The sequence below is a fragment of the Marmota marmota genome, unplaced genomic scaffold (assembly GCF_001458135.2).
Source record: "Marmota marmota marmota unplaced genomic scaffold, marMar, whole genome shotgun sequence".
Taxonomy (NCBI): Eukaryota; Metazoa; Chordata; class Mammalia; order Rodentia; family Sciuridae; genus Marmota; species Marmota marmota.
The window spans coordinates 13964533-13984238 of NW_026000185.1; the positions used below are offsets into that span (position 1 = coordinate 13964533).

Below are 19706 nucleotides of genomic sequence, written 5' to 3' on the forward strand. Positions count from 1 at the left end.
TTTGGACGTGCCTGGAGAGTCCATCTTGGAAGCTGCAGTTGCCTTTGGTGGTAAAGTGCCCAACTGTGGTTTTGTCCTGGGAAGAGGAGCTTTGGGGAGCTACCTTGTCCTACTCTAAGCCCACCGTTGTGACTGCTTAACCTCTACCTCAGGTGTGGCCCAGGACCTAGGCTTAGCTAGTGAGATCCCAGTCTGGAACATTTACTGGGGCTTCTAAGAAGTAGTTAGTTTGGAGCTCTAGGATCATCTCTGATCTTCTGTGGGGAGGTAACTACTTGAGAAGGAAGCCATCACAGAAGAAACCAGAGATGGCAAGACCAAAAGCAAATTTGAGTTTTTGGATGCACCAGATGGATGTTCTACCAGTTATAAGGGTTAGTTCTGTTGACGTTTGCAACAAATCGAGTCCTAACTAATCCACATGACACCTTCTAGAAGACGGCCTCACTGAGGTATGGTTAGGGGGAAAGACAATATTGCCAGAGGGAAAAAATCTCATGGAGACATCCAGTGGCTGTCTCAGGAGAGTGGACAAAGGAGGCTACCTTAGTTTCTATGTGTGACTTCAGAACCTTGGCCTTTTCTGGTGTTTCTGAAGTCTGTCCTTTCTACTTCCTCATAACAAATACCCTTGGGATACCCTTGAAAGCGTAACTAAGAAAGTCACCCCAAATGGGTGATTGTGCATCCATCCTCAGCCATCTCCAGGCCACAGAAGTTTGGGGAATGCTTGGTACACTTTTTCTTTTCTAGTCCACCAAGTTCCTGATCCTTGTGTGCAGGAGAGAATCATCCAGCATGTGGCTCAGGCCCCTTACCTCATTCTCATCCTCAATCCTAATCTTGATTTGGCTTTCCAGAAAGTCGGAGAAGCCCTTCATGGTATGCTCTCCCTTATACAGCACAGCCTAGGAAGAAGACAGAACAGGGTTAGGTGGGAGCCTCTTCCTGTGAGCTATTCATGGATTGTTATAAATTTCTAATAACCTGGGTTCCTCAACTTCTCTGAGTCTCCATTACTATGGCTACAAAATAAGGATAATAAATAATTTTTTTCATAGGATCATAATATAGCAGATCCAGCATGGAATATAAAGCCACCTCTCTAGGGCTTAGCCCCTGGCTGCAGGACTTAGTGCTGGGATCCACTTGCTAAACTTCTCTGCCTCAGTTCCCCATCTTTAATATGGATTCAATACTAGTAACTCCTTCACAATGTTGTTGTAAGTATTAAATGAGTTAATATATGAAAAATGCTTAGAACAGTGATTGGCTCATAGTATTTGCCATTGTTGTTATTACTACTACATGATCAGTCCCACAATAGTTGTTATTTTACAAGGTTGCTGGCACGTGGACAGTGATGTCATCATTAGCTAGTTCCCTGTCCCCTTTCAGTCTTTAGGAAAGTTAAGAAGAGGCTTGCTGACCCCTGATTGCTTAAATTCCTTTTCAGATAACTCAAGATGTGGGACTTCGGCTCATTCCCTCAGCCCATCCTTTCTTTAAAAAAATATACTTATTTTTAGTTGTCCTGTCTGTAGTTCCCCACCCCTCCTCTAGTCCGATTGAAATCCCCACCATTCTCCAGAGTTCCACATCTTCATGCAGACTTCTGCCATATCTGCCCTCCAGAATCTGTCCCTCTCCTGCATTCCAGTCACATGTACAGATGGAACCACACCGTGACGACTTCTCTCTCCTGCACAGCCACACTCTCTCAGGAGCAGGGACCTTGGCTCACATTTCTTTAATTGACATTGTTCCCCCACATTGCCAACTGTCATGGAGGTGTGCTCCGTCAACACGGGGGATGATTGGTGGATAGCTAGTCCCACGGTGTAAAAGGCACTGATAAATTGTCTCTACCACACATTCTCCCTTCATCTGCCCCTGCTCTATCCCCATGTTCCCACGGAGATCCCCCCACTTTTTTCCCCCACCTTTTCCCATATAGTCTCAGGAGATATCAGTCTCTAGAGGAAGCCATAGATTCCTGACCCATCCAAACATCCACAGCAGCTTGGCCCCTGTGGTCAGGCATGAACAAATGACCTAAGCTGCATGCAAGTATAGTGAGTCTTAGGACTTCAGTGGAAGCTCCTGGACGATATCCTTTGAACTCGAACATGAGAGAAGAATAGGGCAGGAACAGAGAGGGAAGCTGGTTTGGCAGAATGCAGAGCTGGAGAGAGGGAGAAACTGGTGATAATATAACAACAATTTCAATTATGTAGATCCAAAGAGCCGCCCGACCTGTTGAGAGTCGGTGGGGAAGAGTCTGAAGAATGGGTACCGGTCCAGGTGGGTCAGCTGGATGTCATTTGCCATGATGTTGATCTTGGCGATGGTGACCGTGGAGTGGTTTTGATACTTTCTTCCCAGCTCCTCCAGCACGGGGAAGAGGGCTTGGCACTTCTCAGACCACGGTGCATCTGCAAGAGAGGGTCCAGGTCAGGCTCTGGGAGATGACGCCACCCAGGCCTGCCACACTCATGGTGTGGCTGCTTTTTGAACTGCTTTTGAATCTTATTTATGTTGTAGGCTGTTTTCACATTTCTCTCACAGTACCTGATCCTTAATTTAATGATGATTAAATTAAATGAGAAAAAAGTCACCCCCGTCCCCTTTAACCCAAACACTAACCCTTTGGGCACATTAGCATTTTTTCCTATAATTTATTTTTCTTTTTTATTCCTTCCCTTTCCAAGAAAAATATTTATGCTAGGTGATTCCTCATGGTCTACTAAAAATCACATGAGAGAGGTGTGTGTGGTGGGGGTGGATTTTTAGCCCAGGGGTTTTCAATTAGAGGTTAAGCTGCTGGCCCAAGGTCATTCAGTAATTAAGCAGAGGAAACAGGATTTGAAGACAGGCCGCTTGGATTTGAAGCCTTGGCACTACAAATAGAACATGACAAAACACCGTGTAATATAAATATGCCCTTCAGTCCCTTGGAGGAGAACATGCCCAAGAAGTGAATGGGTGTGCCCCAAAAGTATGACAGTGTGACTTCCCCTAGAAGGGGACAGCAGACTTTGTCCCAGATGGTTCTTTGAGCTTTGAGTGTGGCCCAGGTGCACTCTGGAGGGACTGAGACAAGCAGCATCAGGAAGGCCCAACCTCACCTGCTGTCTTTCCTCAAAGCTCAGAGCTCTGTTTCTGTCCTGGGAGAGGAGTGGCCTTGAAGGCCCCCGACATGTCACCTTTGCATGATCATCTTCCATTTACGAATATGCACCTCTGTGGCCGCCCACCCGCTGCCTGCCGGCAGCACCCCAGTGTGCCCCTGGAAACCATCAGGCCCTGGGTCAGAACAGGAGGGTGCCTAATGGCCGCAGCCCCAGGGGGCCAATCCGACAGTCCTGCTTCCAAGAAAATGAGGTTACTTTTGCCTTTTATTAGAACTAAATGAGTGTTCTTAGAACTCTGGGCATCTGGTGAATGCAGAGAAGCCACCCCCACCTCTCCTGTGCAGGCAGAAGATTGCAGTGATTCAGCCACAGACCTGAAATACCTCGCTCTGTGAACAAGAGATGAATTCAGAGAGACTGTCAAAGTCCTGTATGATGCAATTAACCCAGGAATGGCACAAAGCTAGCTTGGAACTTTTGGACTTACTGTGTGACCTGGGGTAAGGTAATGACCCTCTCTGAGGCTGGGCTCCTGACCTGTATCATAGAGAAAACCGCCATCCCTTCACCACAGGCTCATTGTTACACACCTTAACACAAAACTCATGCTGGTTCATTGTAAGTGCTCATTAAGTGGTAACTCTGCCTGTAAAGGAGATGCCTAAAGTAACTTCAGAGTCAAGATCCCCAGTGTCTCATGGTGGAAGAGAAGGCCTCTAGCTTTGGATCTCCCATGCAAACTAGAAACCATGGGAAAGGACAATAGTCCCAACTCAGATGAGTGTTGGAAACAATAATAGGAATAATAACAACAACAAAAAAAATAGCTGTTGTTTACTGTGCTTCTACCAGACACTCTGCCAAGTCCTTTACATGAAGAATTTGGGTTTCCACCTCAAATGGATCATTGGATAAGTCCCATAAAGCCAAAAGCAGAGGAACTCTGTATAGCACTGGAGGTTCTGTCAAAAACCTACCTAAGAGTGAGAGAGGGGTATGAAGGCGTTGGAGTCATTATCCATAAAAATGTGGATAATGGTAGCTACTTTCAGGATGTTGTAAGGATTAAGTGGGTAAGGTATGCAATGATTCAGCATATGAGGCATTCAATCAAACCCTGTGAGCCATCTGCATTATTATTATTACAAGTAGCCACAGGCCTGGATTATGTGGAAGGCATGCCATACATTCCAAGAATTAGATTTGGGGGGCCAGGGTTGCATTGTAGCCAAAAGCAACCTGATCCAGTCTCTTTGAGTGTCTGCAGACCATCATCGGTAGGGTGCATCCCTAGGTTTTGGAGATTACGGAGCTCAGAGATTCAGGAACAACACTTGAAAAGCAATGTTGCGTCCCTGAACCTGACTCAGCCTCTGTTGGAGATACTTACAGAACATCACAAATACATCCCTTTCCTTGTCAAAGACAACCACATTGAAGTTCTTCCCCACGAGCTGCTTAACTGGACCCTGGTCCCAATAATTCGGAATCTCTTCACTGGACTGATGTTCCTAGGAAGCAAATTTGAGAGGTCTCACTGTGTCCAGAAGGGATGGAACGTCCTAAAAGACTCTTCTTCTCAGGGCTGGGGTTGTGGCTCAGTGGTAGAGTGCTTGCCTAGCACATGTGAGGCTAGGTTTGATCCTCAGCACCACATTAAATAAATAAATAAATAGATAAATAAATAAATGTGTTGTGTTCATCTACAACTAAAAAAAAAAGAGATTCTTCTCTTGTCATTGAGTAACCACTGCCTGGCACATAGTAGGATCTCAATAAATGTTTTGCAAATGAATGAAAGAATGAACTCAGCCCTTGCATCTGTTCCAAGGAAGTGTTCAAAATCCTAGACCATGTTTTTCTCTACAAATTTTGACTCATGAATGTCCCTTGTATCTACATCCTTGTCTTCTCTGTTCCATTACCACCCTAGCCCAAGTAGCCTACGTCTCTCACCTGCATTACTGTAATCGACACCTGATGTTCTGCCTGGGTTTCCTCCAATTCTTTCTCGCTGCCTGTATTTTCTACAAGTTGGTCTCTTTCCGGCTTCTCATTGCTCTTAAGATCACGAATCTTTACTGTGCTATGAGGCTTTGCTCTCTGGCCTCTGCTCAATTCACTGGCTCTTTCTCCCACCATGTCCTGCCTACCCCCCACCCCAGCCCTGGAAGGAATTTAAAGATTCCTTCAGTGGGAGTGTAAAGCAGGTGTGGCCTGGGCATAGGAGATGGGCGGTGGTGAAAATTATGGCATACTAGGAATGGGCTACATTAGGCACATCATGTGAAGGGGCACAGGAGGACATGTTGGCCTTTGAGGGGGGAGGAGGTATCTCCCCAGATGTAACTGGGAGAGAGAGAGGATGGACCAAGGTGTGCAGATAGGGTGACGGGAAATGGGAGACCCAAGTATGAAGACTTCTCTTTTCTTAGTGAGGTATGGGAGGAGCTCTCAGCTAACAGTGAAAGTAGAAATGGGGTAGAAGGTGAAATAGACTCAAAGATCAAAAGAACAGACACACTAAGAGAAATCTGTACAGGGTGCTAGGATGTTTTGGAGCCTAGGAAAGGCTTGATTGGTGGTTCCTTGTCGCCATCCAGCTCCATGGTGATCTTTTTCTCTAGTATCAGCCTGGAAGCACTTAGGGAAGCTAAGTGGGATCATCTAGAGTTGGAATTTTCCCTGGTGAGGACTACAGGATATAAAGGTGGTAGAAGATGGAGGAGAAGAAGGAGTTGACGGAGCAACAAACAATGGAATCCAAGTTCATGGAAGATGGTACTCAAGAAACTGTGAAGTGGGATCAGAAGACTGGAGGCCATGGGAAGTGTGAGGAATTGTAGCAAAACAGGTCCTGGAGGAGGAAACTAAGAAGATGGAAACTTTGAAATCAGGCATTTGGAGGGGCTGCTGCTCTTTCTGACTGTGGCCATGAGGATGAGGGCTGGGACGGCATGGACACACCCATTATTGGAAAAGTGAGAGCAGGGTATCAGATATTGAGATCTCTGGAAATGATAGCAGAACAGATGTTGGGGGGCAAGATGGCTGTCAGGATCTTATCTCCTCAGAGAGGGAAGGGGACATGGTCACAGGACAGCAACCAGAAGAGGGAATAAATGGTCTAAAGTTCAAAAGCATGGGATCCAAAAAATATAGGGGTTTTGAAGGTGAAAGGAGTGGAAATACATTGGAGGTAACAGTAAGCACACCAGCCTTTCCAGAACAACTTCTCCTTGAGGAGGCTACAGGGATGCAGCAGTCCTAGGGGAATGGATAGAAAGTATGGAAGCATGTGGAGTAGGTGACTATAGATGTTGGGTTGTCTGGAGTATCTCCATTTATGAAATGATTAGATGATGAGAGGTATAACCTAATCAGTAGACTAATCCACTGATGAATTAACTGGTGGTAACTGTAGGCAGGTGGGGTGTGGCTAAAGGAAGTGGGTCACTAGGGGTGTTCCTTTGGGGTTTAAATTTTGTCCCTGGCGAGCAGAGCTCTCTGTGCTTCCTGGTTGCCACGTCTTAAACTGCTTCCCTCCCACCACGCCCTTCCGCCATGATGTTCTACCTCACCTCAGGCCCAGAGCTATGGAGTCGACTGACCGTGGACTGAACCTCTGAAAGTGTGAGCTAAGAAAGTTTTTTGTTTTTTTTTATCTTCTAAGTTGTTCTTGTTAGGTCTTTTGGTCCCAGCGAGGCAAAGATGACTAAAACAGCTACCTTTCTGAGTCACTCCTTAACACAGATCCCCTCCCACCCCCACCCAGCCAGAAGGTCCCTAAAATCTTTTGAGGCTAAAATCCTGATTGCTATAACTGTTCTAGTTCTTTCTCTCTCCCGAAGGAAGCATCTACCCTTGGGCCAAGTAGATCTCTCAGATTAGAGGCTAAAATCCTCCTTTCTAGTTAGCCCTCCATGGGACCTGCCATTTGTATTGGAAACTTACTTCACAACTCAAGAATGAATGGTGGGATTGTAGGCTCAGGAGAGCCAAAAGTTGGATAGATTTCAGGTGGGGAAATGGTGATATTTCCCCACGCTGAGCCAAAAGGTTGCCCTTTATTCTGTCTCTTCCTTCAGACAACCAAAGCCAGCAATATTACAAGAAAGGAATGATTTCCTTTAGTGAGCTATGGGTAGTTCTGCATAAGACTTACCTCAGAGCAACCTTACCTTGGCACTTTTACTGAGGAAGCTGCGGCCGAATCTCCTGAGGTTTTCATAGTTTATGTCATCTGAAGGCATTTTGTACCTGGCATCGGAGCTTAAGTTTAGGATTTGGACAGATGGTAAAGTGACCTCCGTGATCCGGAAGTAATCCAAGACACGTTTGTTTTTGGGTTGGTCTGCGTCCACAAGGATGAAAAGGATCTGCCAAATTGAACAAAACCGTTGTCTCTCTGGACCTTTTTACTAAGGGAGAGAAACTGCTGTAAAGCTGTGGACTAATGGAAGGGGAATAGTGGGGTCCTGGAGCACCTCCAAAAGACAGTAAAGTCAGCCCTGCACCCAAATGCAAGACTGGTAGCCGTTGACAGCCTGGTTTCAGCATCCCGTGCTGTGACCCTCCACACAACTTTAGGAATAGTCAAGAAGTCCTGAGGTCTTGTCTTCATCTGTGCCTCAGTTTTCCTTATCTGTAAAATGGTGAGGCAAAGAGTACCTGCCCTAGGGGGTCACTGTGAGAATCAAACAGGAAAACTATGAAAGGGCTGAGTTCAGTGATTGGCAGGTAGAAAGTGCTCAGAGCATGCCAACTCTTATTAGTATCCAAAATTATAAAAGAAACCCACGGCTCGACTCATTTGTTCATGCAGCAGAGATGTGTCGAGTACCTACTATGTGCTGGGAATTTTACTGGGCACTGGGCAGTGCTGCCGGAAGCAGACAAAATGCCTGTCTGCCACGGAGCTTGTGTTCCCATGGAGATGACAGATGACAGCTGAGTAAACAAACTGATAACCTCAGAGAGCAATGAGTGACAGGCAACAGATCAGGGGCATGGGACAGAGTGACTGCACAGAGGAGGCAGTGAGGTCAGTAAGAGTCAAGGTGGTCAGGAGGAGCATCTGAGGAGGTGACGCTCTGTCTGGGACCTGAGTGGTGAGTACCCAGCCCAGGAACCATGCATGATCCACGTGGCGGAAACTGTCAACCCCAAGGCCTGGTGACAAGGCAAACGCAGAGCTCAGAGTTGTTTAGGATCAAGGGAGCCACTGTGGCTTCAACACCACGGGGGACCGTGTCCTGGGGGACCGTGTCCTGGGGGACCAGGTTAGAGGCTGTCAAGGTCGAGGTTGGGGGTCCAGGAGAGAGCTTGGGATTGGTTGGATGTAATGGAGACTCGTGGAAGAGTCTGAGAGTGACATGATGGTAATGTTTAAAGGGTCACTCTAGTGGCAGAGCAAAGAGAGGAAACAAGGGGACAAGAAGAGGCCCTTGCAGACGCCTGGTGTTTCAGGTCATTATTCATCCATGGGAAGATGAAGGCCTCCAAAGTGTGCCCCTCTTCTAGGCCCCAGGGAGACTGAAAGAACAGTCCTGTTGAGGTGACCTCGTATACTTTCAACAAGTACCAGCTGCCTTGGACACGCTGGGGCTGGGGTACAGAGGCGATGAGGTGGACCTGGGGGTATGACCTTTGGAGCAATATTAGTCTGTTTATCTTTGGCTCAATAAATGGCATTTGGGAAGGTCAGTAATTAGGGAAAAGAGAATCATCTCTCCATCTGTGCCTAAAATAAATTCCAGCTGGTTCAAAGAGTTAAAAAAAAATAACCTGGAAGATGGTGGTTTGGCTAAGAATGAACTGCTATCCAATCCCATGGTGATAAAAGAGTAAAATTGAAAAAAAATCTTAGTGTAAAATTGAAAAAACCAGGCAATATATTTGTAAGAAGGATTTCTGGGGTAGGAAGCATCCTTCCGGTAACTAACGTGGCAGGATGTGGTATGAACATGAACTCTGCCCAGGCCTGCGGTTATGGTGTGGCCAGGAGGTGTCTCCCCAAAGCTCCTGGGTGGATGTTAAGAATATTCAGAAGGTGAAACGCGTGGACTATGAGAGCTGTCCATCAGTCCATCCCAGTTTGAAGGGACTGATAAATGGTAACTGTAGCCAGGTGGGGCGTGGCCGGAGGAGGTGGTCACTGGGGCTGTGACCCCTGCAGCCCCTTCCCTCTGTCTGCCTCCTGGCCACCATGAACAGAGCAGAGCTTCTCCACAACACACTTCTGCCATGATTCTCTGCCTCATCTTGGGGCTCAAAGGACTCAGCCCACCATGGACTGAACCTCTAAAACCACGAGTCCAAGTAAACTTGTCCTCCTCTAAGTTGCTTGTACTAGGTATTTTGATCACATTGACAAGAAGGTGACTAACTCACGTGGCTTTATTCTGTGTTTAACTTAGGTTTAAAAGTTTTTAACTAAAAAAAATTTCAGAATAATTTTCATTACATGAAAAAAAAACTTGCCATTATCATACTTCTTCTAAAAATTAAGAAAATAGTTGGGTAAAGAGCCCCCAGAGTCTAGGTGGTGGTAAGAACATGATGTGTAGGTTTAGGGTTCAGGCTGGTTTGTCTCTCATGATGATATGGTGACAATAATCACAAGCAACACAGGTGCTTCTATTTTTTTTTTTTTTTTTTTTGGTACTGGGGATTGAACTCAGGGGCACTTAACCTCTGAGCCATATCCTCAGCCCTATTTTGTATTTTATTTAGAGACAGAGTCTCACTGAGTTGCTTAGTGCCTCGCTGTTGCTGAGGCTGGCTTTGAACTCACAATCCTCCTGCCTCAGCCTCCCTAGCCACTGGGATTACAGGTGTGCACCACTGTACCCAGCCAGGTGCTTCTAATTCAATTCTTATTACAAGTCTTCATTTCCCATAGGAGGGTCCTGAGGTTGAGAGTTAAGAAACTCGCTTAAGACAACAAAGCTTAGAAGAAGGAGAGAATTTGAATTGGGGTCTGTTAAAGTCCAGAATCTCAGCAATGATTTACCAGCCATGCTGCTTCATGCCTGCAGGTTTTTCATATACCTCGACTTCAGGCAGGAGTGGTCTTCCTTCCCCGCCTCAACTCCAAGTTAAATGCTACCATATTGCATTCACCCATGATGAGTCCAGGTGCTCCATCAAAACAGAACCAACCATCATGTTCCCAGAGTAGCTTTATTAAAAAGATGTGTGAAGGAGCAGAAGCTTAGCCAAAATGGCAGAGAGGCTGGGCAAGAGTAATAAAGGAGGCTGATTTAAAAATTAAATAGTAAATAATGCATAGTATTGACACAGGCAAATAAGGAAATCAATACACAAACTATTCCTGGCTTCATTTATAAGAAGCAGGACAGGCCAATGGCCTCACAGTCTGAATGGCTGGTGATCCCACCCAAGAGCCCCAAGGAGCAACGGCCCATTCTACAAACCTTGTTCTGGAACTCCTTCGATGCCATTTTATAATGCTGGATGATGACACCGTACGGTTCGGAGGTTTTGGAGATAAAGAGCAGCATGTGACTAAAGACGCGCATTTCATAAATCAGATCCTTGTTCTGAAATTCCAAGGAAAACCTGTCATCGCAAGCACACACCGTCACTCACCCCCAGCTGTCCGTCTCCCGGGGACCCTCTGCTTACTGACCTCCGTGTTGAATTCAATCACAAAATCTGTAAGGTGCTGTTTTATGACTTGATGGAGGTCCTGTTTGTTGGTATTCTCATTAATGAGCTCTTGACGATTGACAATTTTTCCCTTGAGCAAAAGAAGAAAATCATTGGAGGGCAGTAGCTTCCTTGCTATGGGCACTTAATACATTCAAACGGTGCCACCATCTTTCCCTGGGATAAGAGAATGGTGAGGGGTGGTGGCAGGTGAGAATACTGCATCCAGGTATCTAATAAATATGAACGACTGAGCCGATTAGCCTGGAGGTAGGGTCCAGGCAGGTGGCAGCCCGTGAACACCTCAGATCTGTAACAACAGGAAGTGTGATTGACGGATACTGCCTCTGGGCTCTGGACTCCATCAAAATATCTGTGCTGAGGCTGGACAGTGTGCGACCCAGTGACTGAGGGCATCCGTTCCCCAGTGGGCAACTCTGACAAACCCTCTTAGAACGCCACTGGGTCAAAGTGTCTCCCTTTCTCCCCTCCTCCCTCCCTCCTTCCTTCCTTCCTTCCTTCCTTCCTTCCTTCCTTCCTTCCTTCCTTCCTTCCTTCCTTCCTTCCTTCCTAAGAGTCAGATCTTTACCATGGTCTAATGTCACTCAGAGTCTCCCCCGCCTCTTTGATGTCCTTCTTTTCTCTAATAAATATTCTGCATTTCCCACCCTGCTTGGTAACTGCTTCTCAGAAGGATCTGGACTAACAGAGAACAATTCGATTCTTTGTAGCCCAGGACTGAAGTCTCTGAGAGAAAGAGAAGCAGCAGATTATGTGAATTTCTATTCCATCTCCTTCTCTCCATCTCCACCACCCACCTTGGTCCAGACCCGTCACCTGGACTCCCTGCAGCTGCCTCCCACTGACCTTCCCTCTTCTCTTCTTGCTTGACTCCGATCCATTCCCCACATTTCCACCACAGCCATGTTGTTAGGACACAAAACTGATCATACATCATTTTCTCACTCAAACACCTAATAGCACCAAATTATCGTTTGGATAAAGTCTCAGCTCCTTACTGGTCAAAATCATAGTTTAATGACACTAGAGAGCTCACATTCTGCCACCCACAGTTCTAACCACGTTATATAACCACCTTATTTAGTCCTCCTGGCATCTCATGGAACTGGGTGCTGTTATCTCTCCTACTTTGCACTTCAGCAAATTTGAGGCACAGAGAAGTGAAGTAACCTATCCAAGGCTGCTCAGCTAGTAAGAAGCGAAGCCAGGGTTGATGGATGGGTCTGGGGACTGAACCCAGGGCCTTGCTGATGCTACGCTTCTGTGCTCATTGCTGACCTGCACCCCCAGCCCCAGAGCCAGGACTTAAAATGAGAGTGACTAACTGACTAACTTTTTAACTGAGCTAGGCTTACCAAGTGTAGAGTTAAAGGTGTAAAACATGAAACAATTTTTTATGGATAATAATATATATGGCAAATCTTCCAATGATATTAAAGAATGTATAATAAAAAGTTAATCTCTTTATCGGACAAATTCCCAAATCTCCCAATTCACTTCCCTCCAAGTAAATACTCTTAATTAATCTTATGCATTTATGCTTAGATACATAAACATACATAAGTTTATATGTTACATGTATGCATATACATATATATTTAAGAACAAAATACAAAGGGTAGAACAATATTTGTTTTCTACATTTTCCCTTTTATTTTACTTAACTATCTTTTTTATATTCTTTTTTTTATTTATATATGATAGCAGAATGCATTACAATTCTTATTACATTTGTGGAGCACAATTTTTCATATCTCTCGTTGTATATTCACACCAATTCGTGTCTTCATACCTGTACTTTGGATAATAATGATCAAAAACACATTCCACCATCATTAATTACCCCATGTCCCCCCCCCCATACCCTACTTTTAATCAGCCTCCTTATATCAAAGAAAACATTCAGCATTTGGTTTTTTGGGGATTGGCTAACTTCACCAACCTAGATGCCCTTCAATAGATGAATGGATTTTTAAAAAATGTGGCATATATACACAATGGAATATTACTCAGCAATAAAAGAGAATAAAATCATGGCATGTGCAGGTAAATGGATGGAGTTAGAGAAGACAATGCTAAGTGAATCAGATTATTGTATCCACCAACTTAAAACCTCTCCATGGCTTTCCCAGGCCTAAGAGGAGACTGAAGGCTCACCGCCCTCCCTGTAGGTCAAGCAGATCTGGGTACCACTCCTCAGTGGCCTTGGATAAGTGACTATCCTCACTGGACAAGATCTGTAAGTAACATGGCAATTGGAAAGATTTGGCTTCCCGTGGGAAGGAGCTGAGGGATCTTCCAGAAACAGACCACAGTGTCCAAAACTTCCAACAGGTGGAAATGCTCTGTAAATCTGAGCTCTGGGATATAATAACCACCAGCCTCATATGGCTGTGGAGTATTTGCAATGCGGTCAGTTTTATTGGAGAACTAAAATTTTAATTCAATTAATGGTAATGGTAATAGTCGTAAATGACTAGTTGTTGCTTTATGGGCAGCTCAGGTCTAAATCCTGGAAAGGGACCCAGGAAGGTCCCTTGGAAGGTCTTACAGTCCTCATTAAGGATTTCAGTCTATATGCTAATCGTTGAAAGCCATTAAAGGGCTTTCAGAGAGGAGAGAGGTGATCCCCAGTCTTGAATTTGGGGAAGAACACTGTTGAGAGCACCTGATCTGTTCTGATCAGGCCAAAGATTACTGCCATAGGCTACAGGAGATGCTGATCACTCCATTTAGAATAGTCGCAGAAGAGACAGGGAGAGATGCCTAGATTCAGGGGTGTTTGAGATATAAGATCTATAGGGCTGGGGTGATGGACTGGTCCTGAAGGGTGGGCAGAGACAGAGGTTTGAGTGATGCCTAGGTTTTCATGGTCAGAGATCTGACCAGGCACCCTCTACCAAGGGAATGAAAACATGCAGAAGTCCAGAAGGGCAGACCATGACCTTGAGCTTAGCCGTGTTGAGCCCTCTGGTGCTGCTTGTCAGGGTCTGGAGACTGGATAAGTCTGGCCCAAGACAGATATTAATAAGTCACGGGTGTATAGATGGTAATGGGTGATGGAGGGAGGATGGGGAAGCGTGGGCCAGAAGAAAAACAAACGTGTGAGATTGGACCTTGATGGACAAGATGGTATTTACTGGTTAAGGAAGGAGGAGCAGCATCCAATGGAGAATGACCATAAAATCCAGAGAAACACCAGGTAACTGAGATGTCACCGAGTTTGGACCAGAAGCCCACACAGGTTCCACTACTTTGAACTAGAGACCCCTCACTAAAAATAGGATCCAAGTCCTACCTTCTTGAACACAAGGACACTGTCCAGGATGACGCTGAAACGTCCACGGGTGTTTTTGATAGCCATCACTGCAAATGTCAGCTCTGGGAAGTCTTTGATCGTATCATAGAATAATTCTGCAACCTCTTCTTCTAAGTCCTGTTGGGGAAAGCATGCTTCATAAAGGTCCGATAGAAAGCAAAAAAATATCTGGCTTATTTAAGGGGAAGGTGGAAATGGTGGCCAATGTGTCTTAACTTTTCAAGTTCTGGTGTTTTGCTGGGTCATCTGAATCCCCTTTAGGGGAAGTGTCATAGCCAGAATGCTTCTCAGGCCAGGTCTAAAACTCAGTTAGGCAAACTCTCAGAGGTCAGTGGAGAGAACTGATTATCTCCACCTTTTTCCAATTACTAAAATAAAGGTTGTCAAAACCCAGGGATGGAGAAGTATTTAATATCGTTCCTGAATTACTTTCAGAAGCAGCAATTGATTTGACCACGTGTGACACCAGATATGAACTTGGTAACAAGATGTGGCAAACACTCAGGCCTTCGTGTTTTAGCTTGAAAGAAACCTGGGACCAGAGACACAAAGAAGGGGAAGGAGAAGAGGCACACTCTCCCTGTGTATGGATTGGATGTCCAAGTTGTGACTTGGCTGGGAGTAGGGGGAGCCATAAATTTAGAGTAATTGAGTCAGATCCATGAGAAACTCATTTTCTAAAAGCAAAAATAAGTGGCAAATTATTTATATATACAAATAATAAGATCAATAGAAAGCTATGATGAGATAGCTCATTATCAGTTTTAATTTATTTATGTCTCTTTCAAACATCTTCCCTTCTTATACTTGTGATAAGGGTTGATGCATTTTCAAATGGGTGCATATTTTAGAAGTGTTAATGGTTTTCGTTTAGAGGGATGCTTGGACAGAACATGGGGTAGAGACCAACACACCCCAAACACAGCTGGTGCTACCAGAATCGTAGAAATCAACAGCTCTCAAAGCAGAAAGTAGACACCCCTTTACTCTGTGACATTCTAAATGGAATCCCCCAAAAGACTGGTTGTATGACGAAAACCAGTTAGATAAGTGTGCCAATCTCCTCTTCTTTCTCTCCATTCCTATCCTTCTTGCTAACACTGCCTCTAACATTTCAGCTGCCATTTTTTTTCTCCTTTTGTTTGAACACTGGAGCTGTCCCCAGAAAGCCAGCTCATGGGATGGGGCACTTGGGCCTGAAACAACCCAAGTGGAAGAGCCTCCTTACTTCAACTGCTCCCAAGCCCACCAGTGGAAAAGCCACCTCCCATCTCTTGACCCCAGTACCTGGAAAAATCCAACGATGACCAAGGGTCTGATGGTCACAAAATCTGCCAGATCACTGCTGGTGTTGAACAAAAACGCTTTCTGGCTAATTTGTCTTCTCAACCAAACTACCAAGGCTGTCGATTCCACCACTCCTGGAAAAGGATACCACGGAAGTAGCCTCCCGAGTTGGAGGAGGCCTAGCTTCCTCATGTGTCAGGTAGAAGTACCTTGTCTTGGGTTCCCACTCTTGAAGGTCAAGGTCAGCTTCCTCATTCCCTTTCTCCCCCAGGATCCAAGATATGAACATTAACAACAGCAGGTAAATGTTACTGAGCTCTTTCCAAGGGCAAGAGCCTTTGCTGAATGTTTTGCTTGAACAAACTCTTTACAACAATCCTACGGGGATAGATCCTCTTAGTCTCCTTATTTGCAGATGAGGAAATCAAGGATCCACTTACTAATAGCCAGTCAACTAACTAGGCTGGTACCAAACTTAGGAGGAAGCCTTCGAATCTTTTCTCACGAACTCTCCAAGGTGACAGAAAAATGAATTTATTTTCTTAACATGTAAATAAAAAGACCAGATAGCTCTGTGACTTGGGGGATATCCTGTTATCCCTCTGTGAATCCAGTTCCCCAGCTGAGATCCAAATGTCCTCTAAGGTCATAGGATCCTGACTTCAATTCCCAGCTAGTATATGGGAGGTACCAAGCACTTAAAGACGCATATGCCACATCTGGAGAGACCCACGGTGTGCCAGAATGGACAAAGGCCGTGTACAGATGCATATGTGTTTCCTAGAAATATCAGTTTCACATGACGGTGAGCAATGTAAGTTATTACTTTCTCAGTGTCTTCTGTAGAATAGACTAGAACATTGTACATGAGTTGGTAAGAGGAAGAAGTTGTTGTGAATAGCTTTGAAATAAATCCATGGACCTTTATTTATTCACTCATTCATTTCTTCACTTATTCATGTGACAAATGTGTATGGGGTGCCTGCTATGGTCTCAAGTGCCATGCTTAGTCCTGGGGACATGAAGGTGACAGAAACAAACATATCTCCATGGCTCTGCAGCTCTCATTCTGTCGAGGAAGACATTCAACAAATAATCACATAAGCACGTGTGCAGTTTTTACAAACCTATAGCAAAGTTTTATAAACCTATTGCAAAGATACTTGACCTAGACAATAAAGTTCTGAAAGCTGTACTGGAAGGAATCACACACAAGCTGGAAACAGAAAGATGCATAGGAGTTAACCAGGAGGCAGGAAGGGGAGAGAAAGGCTTCCAGGGAGAGCAGGGGACCTGTGCAAAGACCCTGTGGCAGGACAGATTACTGCATGGGGCTTAATGAATGCACCCAGAATTGCTAAGTCCACTGCCAAGGGATCTAACTTCAGTTTCTTTGCTTATGCATTCCAAAAGCATCATGCCTTAAAAAAAAAAAACACCTTAGAATGAAGTATATTTACATGCAGAATTGTGCAAAAATCATAACATAGTTTGATGGATTTTCACAAAACGAGCGTAGCCATGTAACTATCACTCTGATCAAGGACTAGAACGTTACCAGACTCCCAAAAGTCCCTGCTGTGCTGCCACCCCACCCTCCCCACCTAGGGGTGACCACTATCCTAAATCCTAGCAGCAGGCATCCGTCTGCCTGTTCCTGAACTTTGGGTGAATGGAATTACATGGTGTGTGTTCTTGAGTCTGGCTTTGTGACATTTATGAGATTCATTCCTGTTGTTCATGCACTTGAAGATCCATTCCCGCTGCTGTGTGGTATCCTACTGTGTGTTTCACAGTTCAGCCGGCCTCTGCGAATGTTTCCAGCCGAGGGCCATTTTGAATGGATTCCTGTGCATGACTCTTGGGCATACTGAATGGACTTCTCTAGGGCATTTGGGCCAGGAGTTTGGGAGAAGATAAAAATGGACACAGAAGAATTAACCTGCTTCTCTTGTAGACATTTGTCCAGCCAAATGTTATTTAAAGTGCCAGGAAAATAACTGGCTTAGAAATTCTGAAAGTATATATATATATTTTAAAAAAGTGTACAGAAACCCTTCAGGTGGGTTTAGATTTCAGGCCATCGGACCTGGGGCTCTGATCCGCCCTGGGCCACTCTCTCCCTGTCAACACTCCGTGGTCCTCCAGGCCACCAGGCTTGGGTTCCTTACTCTCTGAGGGGAACTTCTTCAGGTCCCAGTTCCGTCTTCTCCACTCCCCGACTCTCCAGTCCCTCTCTGTCTTATGCCACATTCTGCTTTTCCACGGAGTCTGTCACTCTCTGAAATTGCTGTGATGACGGTTGTCTGTTAACTTGTTCAGTGGGAGCCACTCCAGCAGCTCGAGGAGTGTCTGGCACATCCTAGGTGCTCAAGAAATCATTCCCAGTTACAGTGAACGAACATCAGGTGAGCCAGCTTAGGGGACTTGATCTGGGACCGGCTTCTCTGGGTTGGATGGGTCCCCTTTTCCCCTCCAGCTCCCATGAGACTGAAATAGCTGTGAACTTGGCCAATAACGTACTCCTGGGCGCCTGCATTTGAGGCACTGCCCTTGTTGGGCACCATGCCTCTCCCCTGGCGCTTGGCCATGAGCCAGAGGACATGGTGACAAATGAGGTGTGAACACTTTGTCAATGATTGACAGGGGCTGGCACAGCTGCCTGTTCCCAGGCAGGCTATAAATATGTCATTAGCTGAGGCCCTGGAGGCAGTGTGAGTCCGCTGCCCTCCAGGAGAAAGCCAAGGCCTTTCCCACCATCCATCCTGGAGATTCGAGGAGGATGGGACTGGGGCCTTGACCTCAGTCAAGGGCTACATCCCACTAGCCTCTGGAAGACAGGTTTTCCTAAAAGTCACACTGCAGGAGTATGCAAAGTACTGTCAAGTAGGCAGAAGAGGCATCAGTCAGTAAGTCAACAACATGAGCAACTGCAAAGGCCAGGTCTGCAAACTTATTCAAGTTCCCATAGCTAGAGCTTGTCCTAAAATTCAGGCATCCTGCATCCCAGCCCGGGCTCCATCCCGACATCCTGTTGCCCTCTTTCTCTAGTTGGGAATAATATGACAATGGTGTGGTGTGGGGGGAGGGGTAAACAAATCCACAGAAACGTGGGCTGGCCCCTCACCCCTCACCCCTGCCTGCCTACAGTGGGCCCTTGTGATTCCATTCCATTCAGACTCAAAAATCTATTAAGAACCTAATTGCTTCGAGGAAACTAATAGTTTAAACTAATAAACTAATAATAATAAACACGCCCACCATTTATTACAGCACAGTGCAGAACAGGGCTCAACAAACTACAGCCGTGGTGGGGGCAAACTCTGGCCCACTGTTTGGTTTTTATGAATAAAGTTTTATTGGAACACAGTTATGCCAAGTTCATTGACATATGACTGCTTTCACCCTGCATCAGTAGAGTAGGGAGTTGTGACAGAGATTTTTAGGGCTCATGTGGCCTAAAGTATTTACTATCTGACCCTTTGCAGGAAACTTTTGTTGACCCTGTTGCATATTAGTGCGTGTGCTTTGAAAAAGTCACTATATATTTTTGTCCCTTAGTTTTTTAATCCCTAAGACATCTCCTACACTGGGTTGCTATGACACATGAGAAGGCCTAGGCAGTGCCTGGAGTCCAGTAAATGCTGCAGGTAGGTGTCAGGCCCTGTGCCTTGCAAGCATTGGTTCATTTTCCCAGAAACCCTGGGAGGTAGATATTTTTCGCCACCCCCATTTTGCAGATGAGGAAACTTGACCTTTGACAAGAGGAAGTGATTATTCCTTGGGTGAGAGTGGTGCTGCCGATACAGGAAGCCTCTTCACAGGACACAGAGTGGAAGTCAGATCGGCCCCTGCCCTCCTGGCGCTCTCAGCAGACAGAGGCAGCTCCAACCCTGTGGGGCCAGGGCTCTGACGGTGGAGGACACGAGTGTTGAGGACCACAGGAGTGGAGCATCCTGACCCGGGTGTCAGGGCAGGCTTTCTGGGGAGGTGAGGATGAGGCTTGGTGCATGGCAGAGGAGGCCCCAGGCACTGGCTCCCACCACAGAGGGGCCAGAAGGCCTTGGGATCGTCTCTGACCCCCTCACACACAGCCTGGGAGTTGTCCATGGCCACCTGATGGCCTCCCATGGAGTTAGCTCACCCTTACCAGGAGGGAGGATATGCCAGAACCTGAGCCACTCTGGGAGCAGACGTGGACCTGGGCAAAGTAACGGGGGCTCCTCGTGTCTCTACAGCCAACCCCAAAACCAACTCACCACCGAGGGCTG

General features: G+C 45.9%; 1 protein-coding gene across 1 annotated transcript in view; it reads right to left on the minus strand.

The window, feature by feature from the left end:
- Pdilt (protein disulfide isomerase like, testis expressed) overlaps positions 1 to 19706 on the minus strand; it is a 36208-nt gene that overhangs the window by 492 nt on the left and 16010 nt on the right. Inside the window, exons 5-12 of the mRNA XM_048790070.1 lie at positions 15436 to 15569; positions 14128 to 14265; positions 10789 to 10899; positions 10574 to 10699; positions 7316 to 7513; positions 4525 to 4645; positions 2257 to 2435; positions 819 to 908 (exon numbers count right to left, since the gene is read on the minus strand). Of these exons, the coding sequence (XP_048646027.1) occupies positions 819 to 908; positions 2257 to 2435; positions 4525 to 4645; positions 7316 to 7513; positions 10574 to 10699; positions 10789 to 10899; positions 14128 to 14265; positions 15436 to 15569 (1097 nt within the window). The remainder of the gene's footprint in view (positions 1 to 818; positions 909 to 2256; positions 2436 to 4524; positions 4646 to 7315; positions 7514 to 10573; positions 10700 to 10788; positions 10900 to 14127; positions 14266 to 15435; positions 15570 to 19706) is intronic.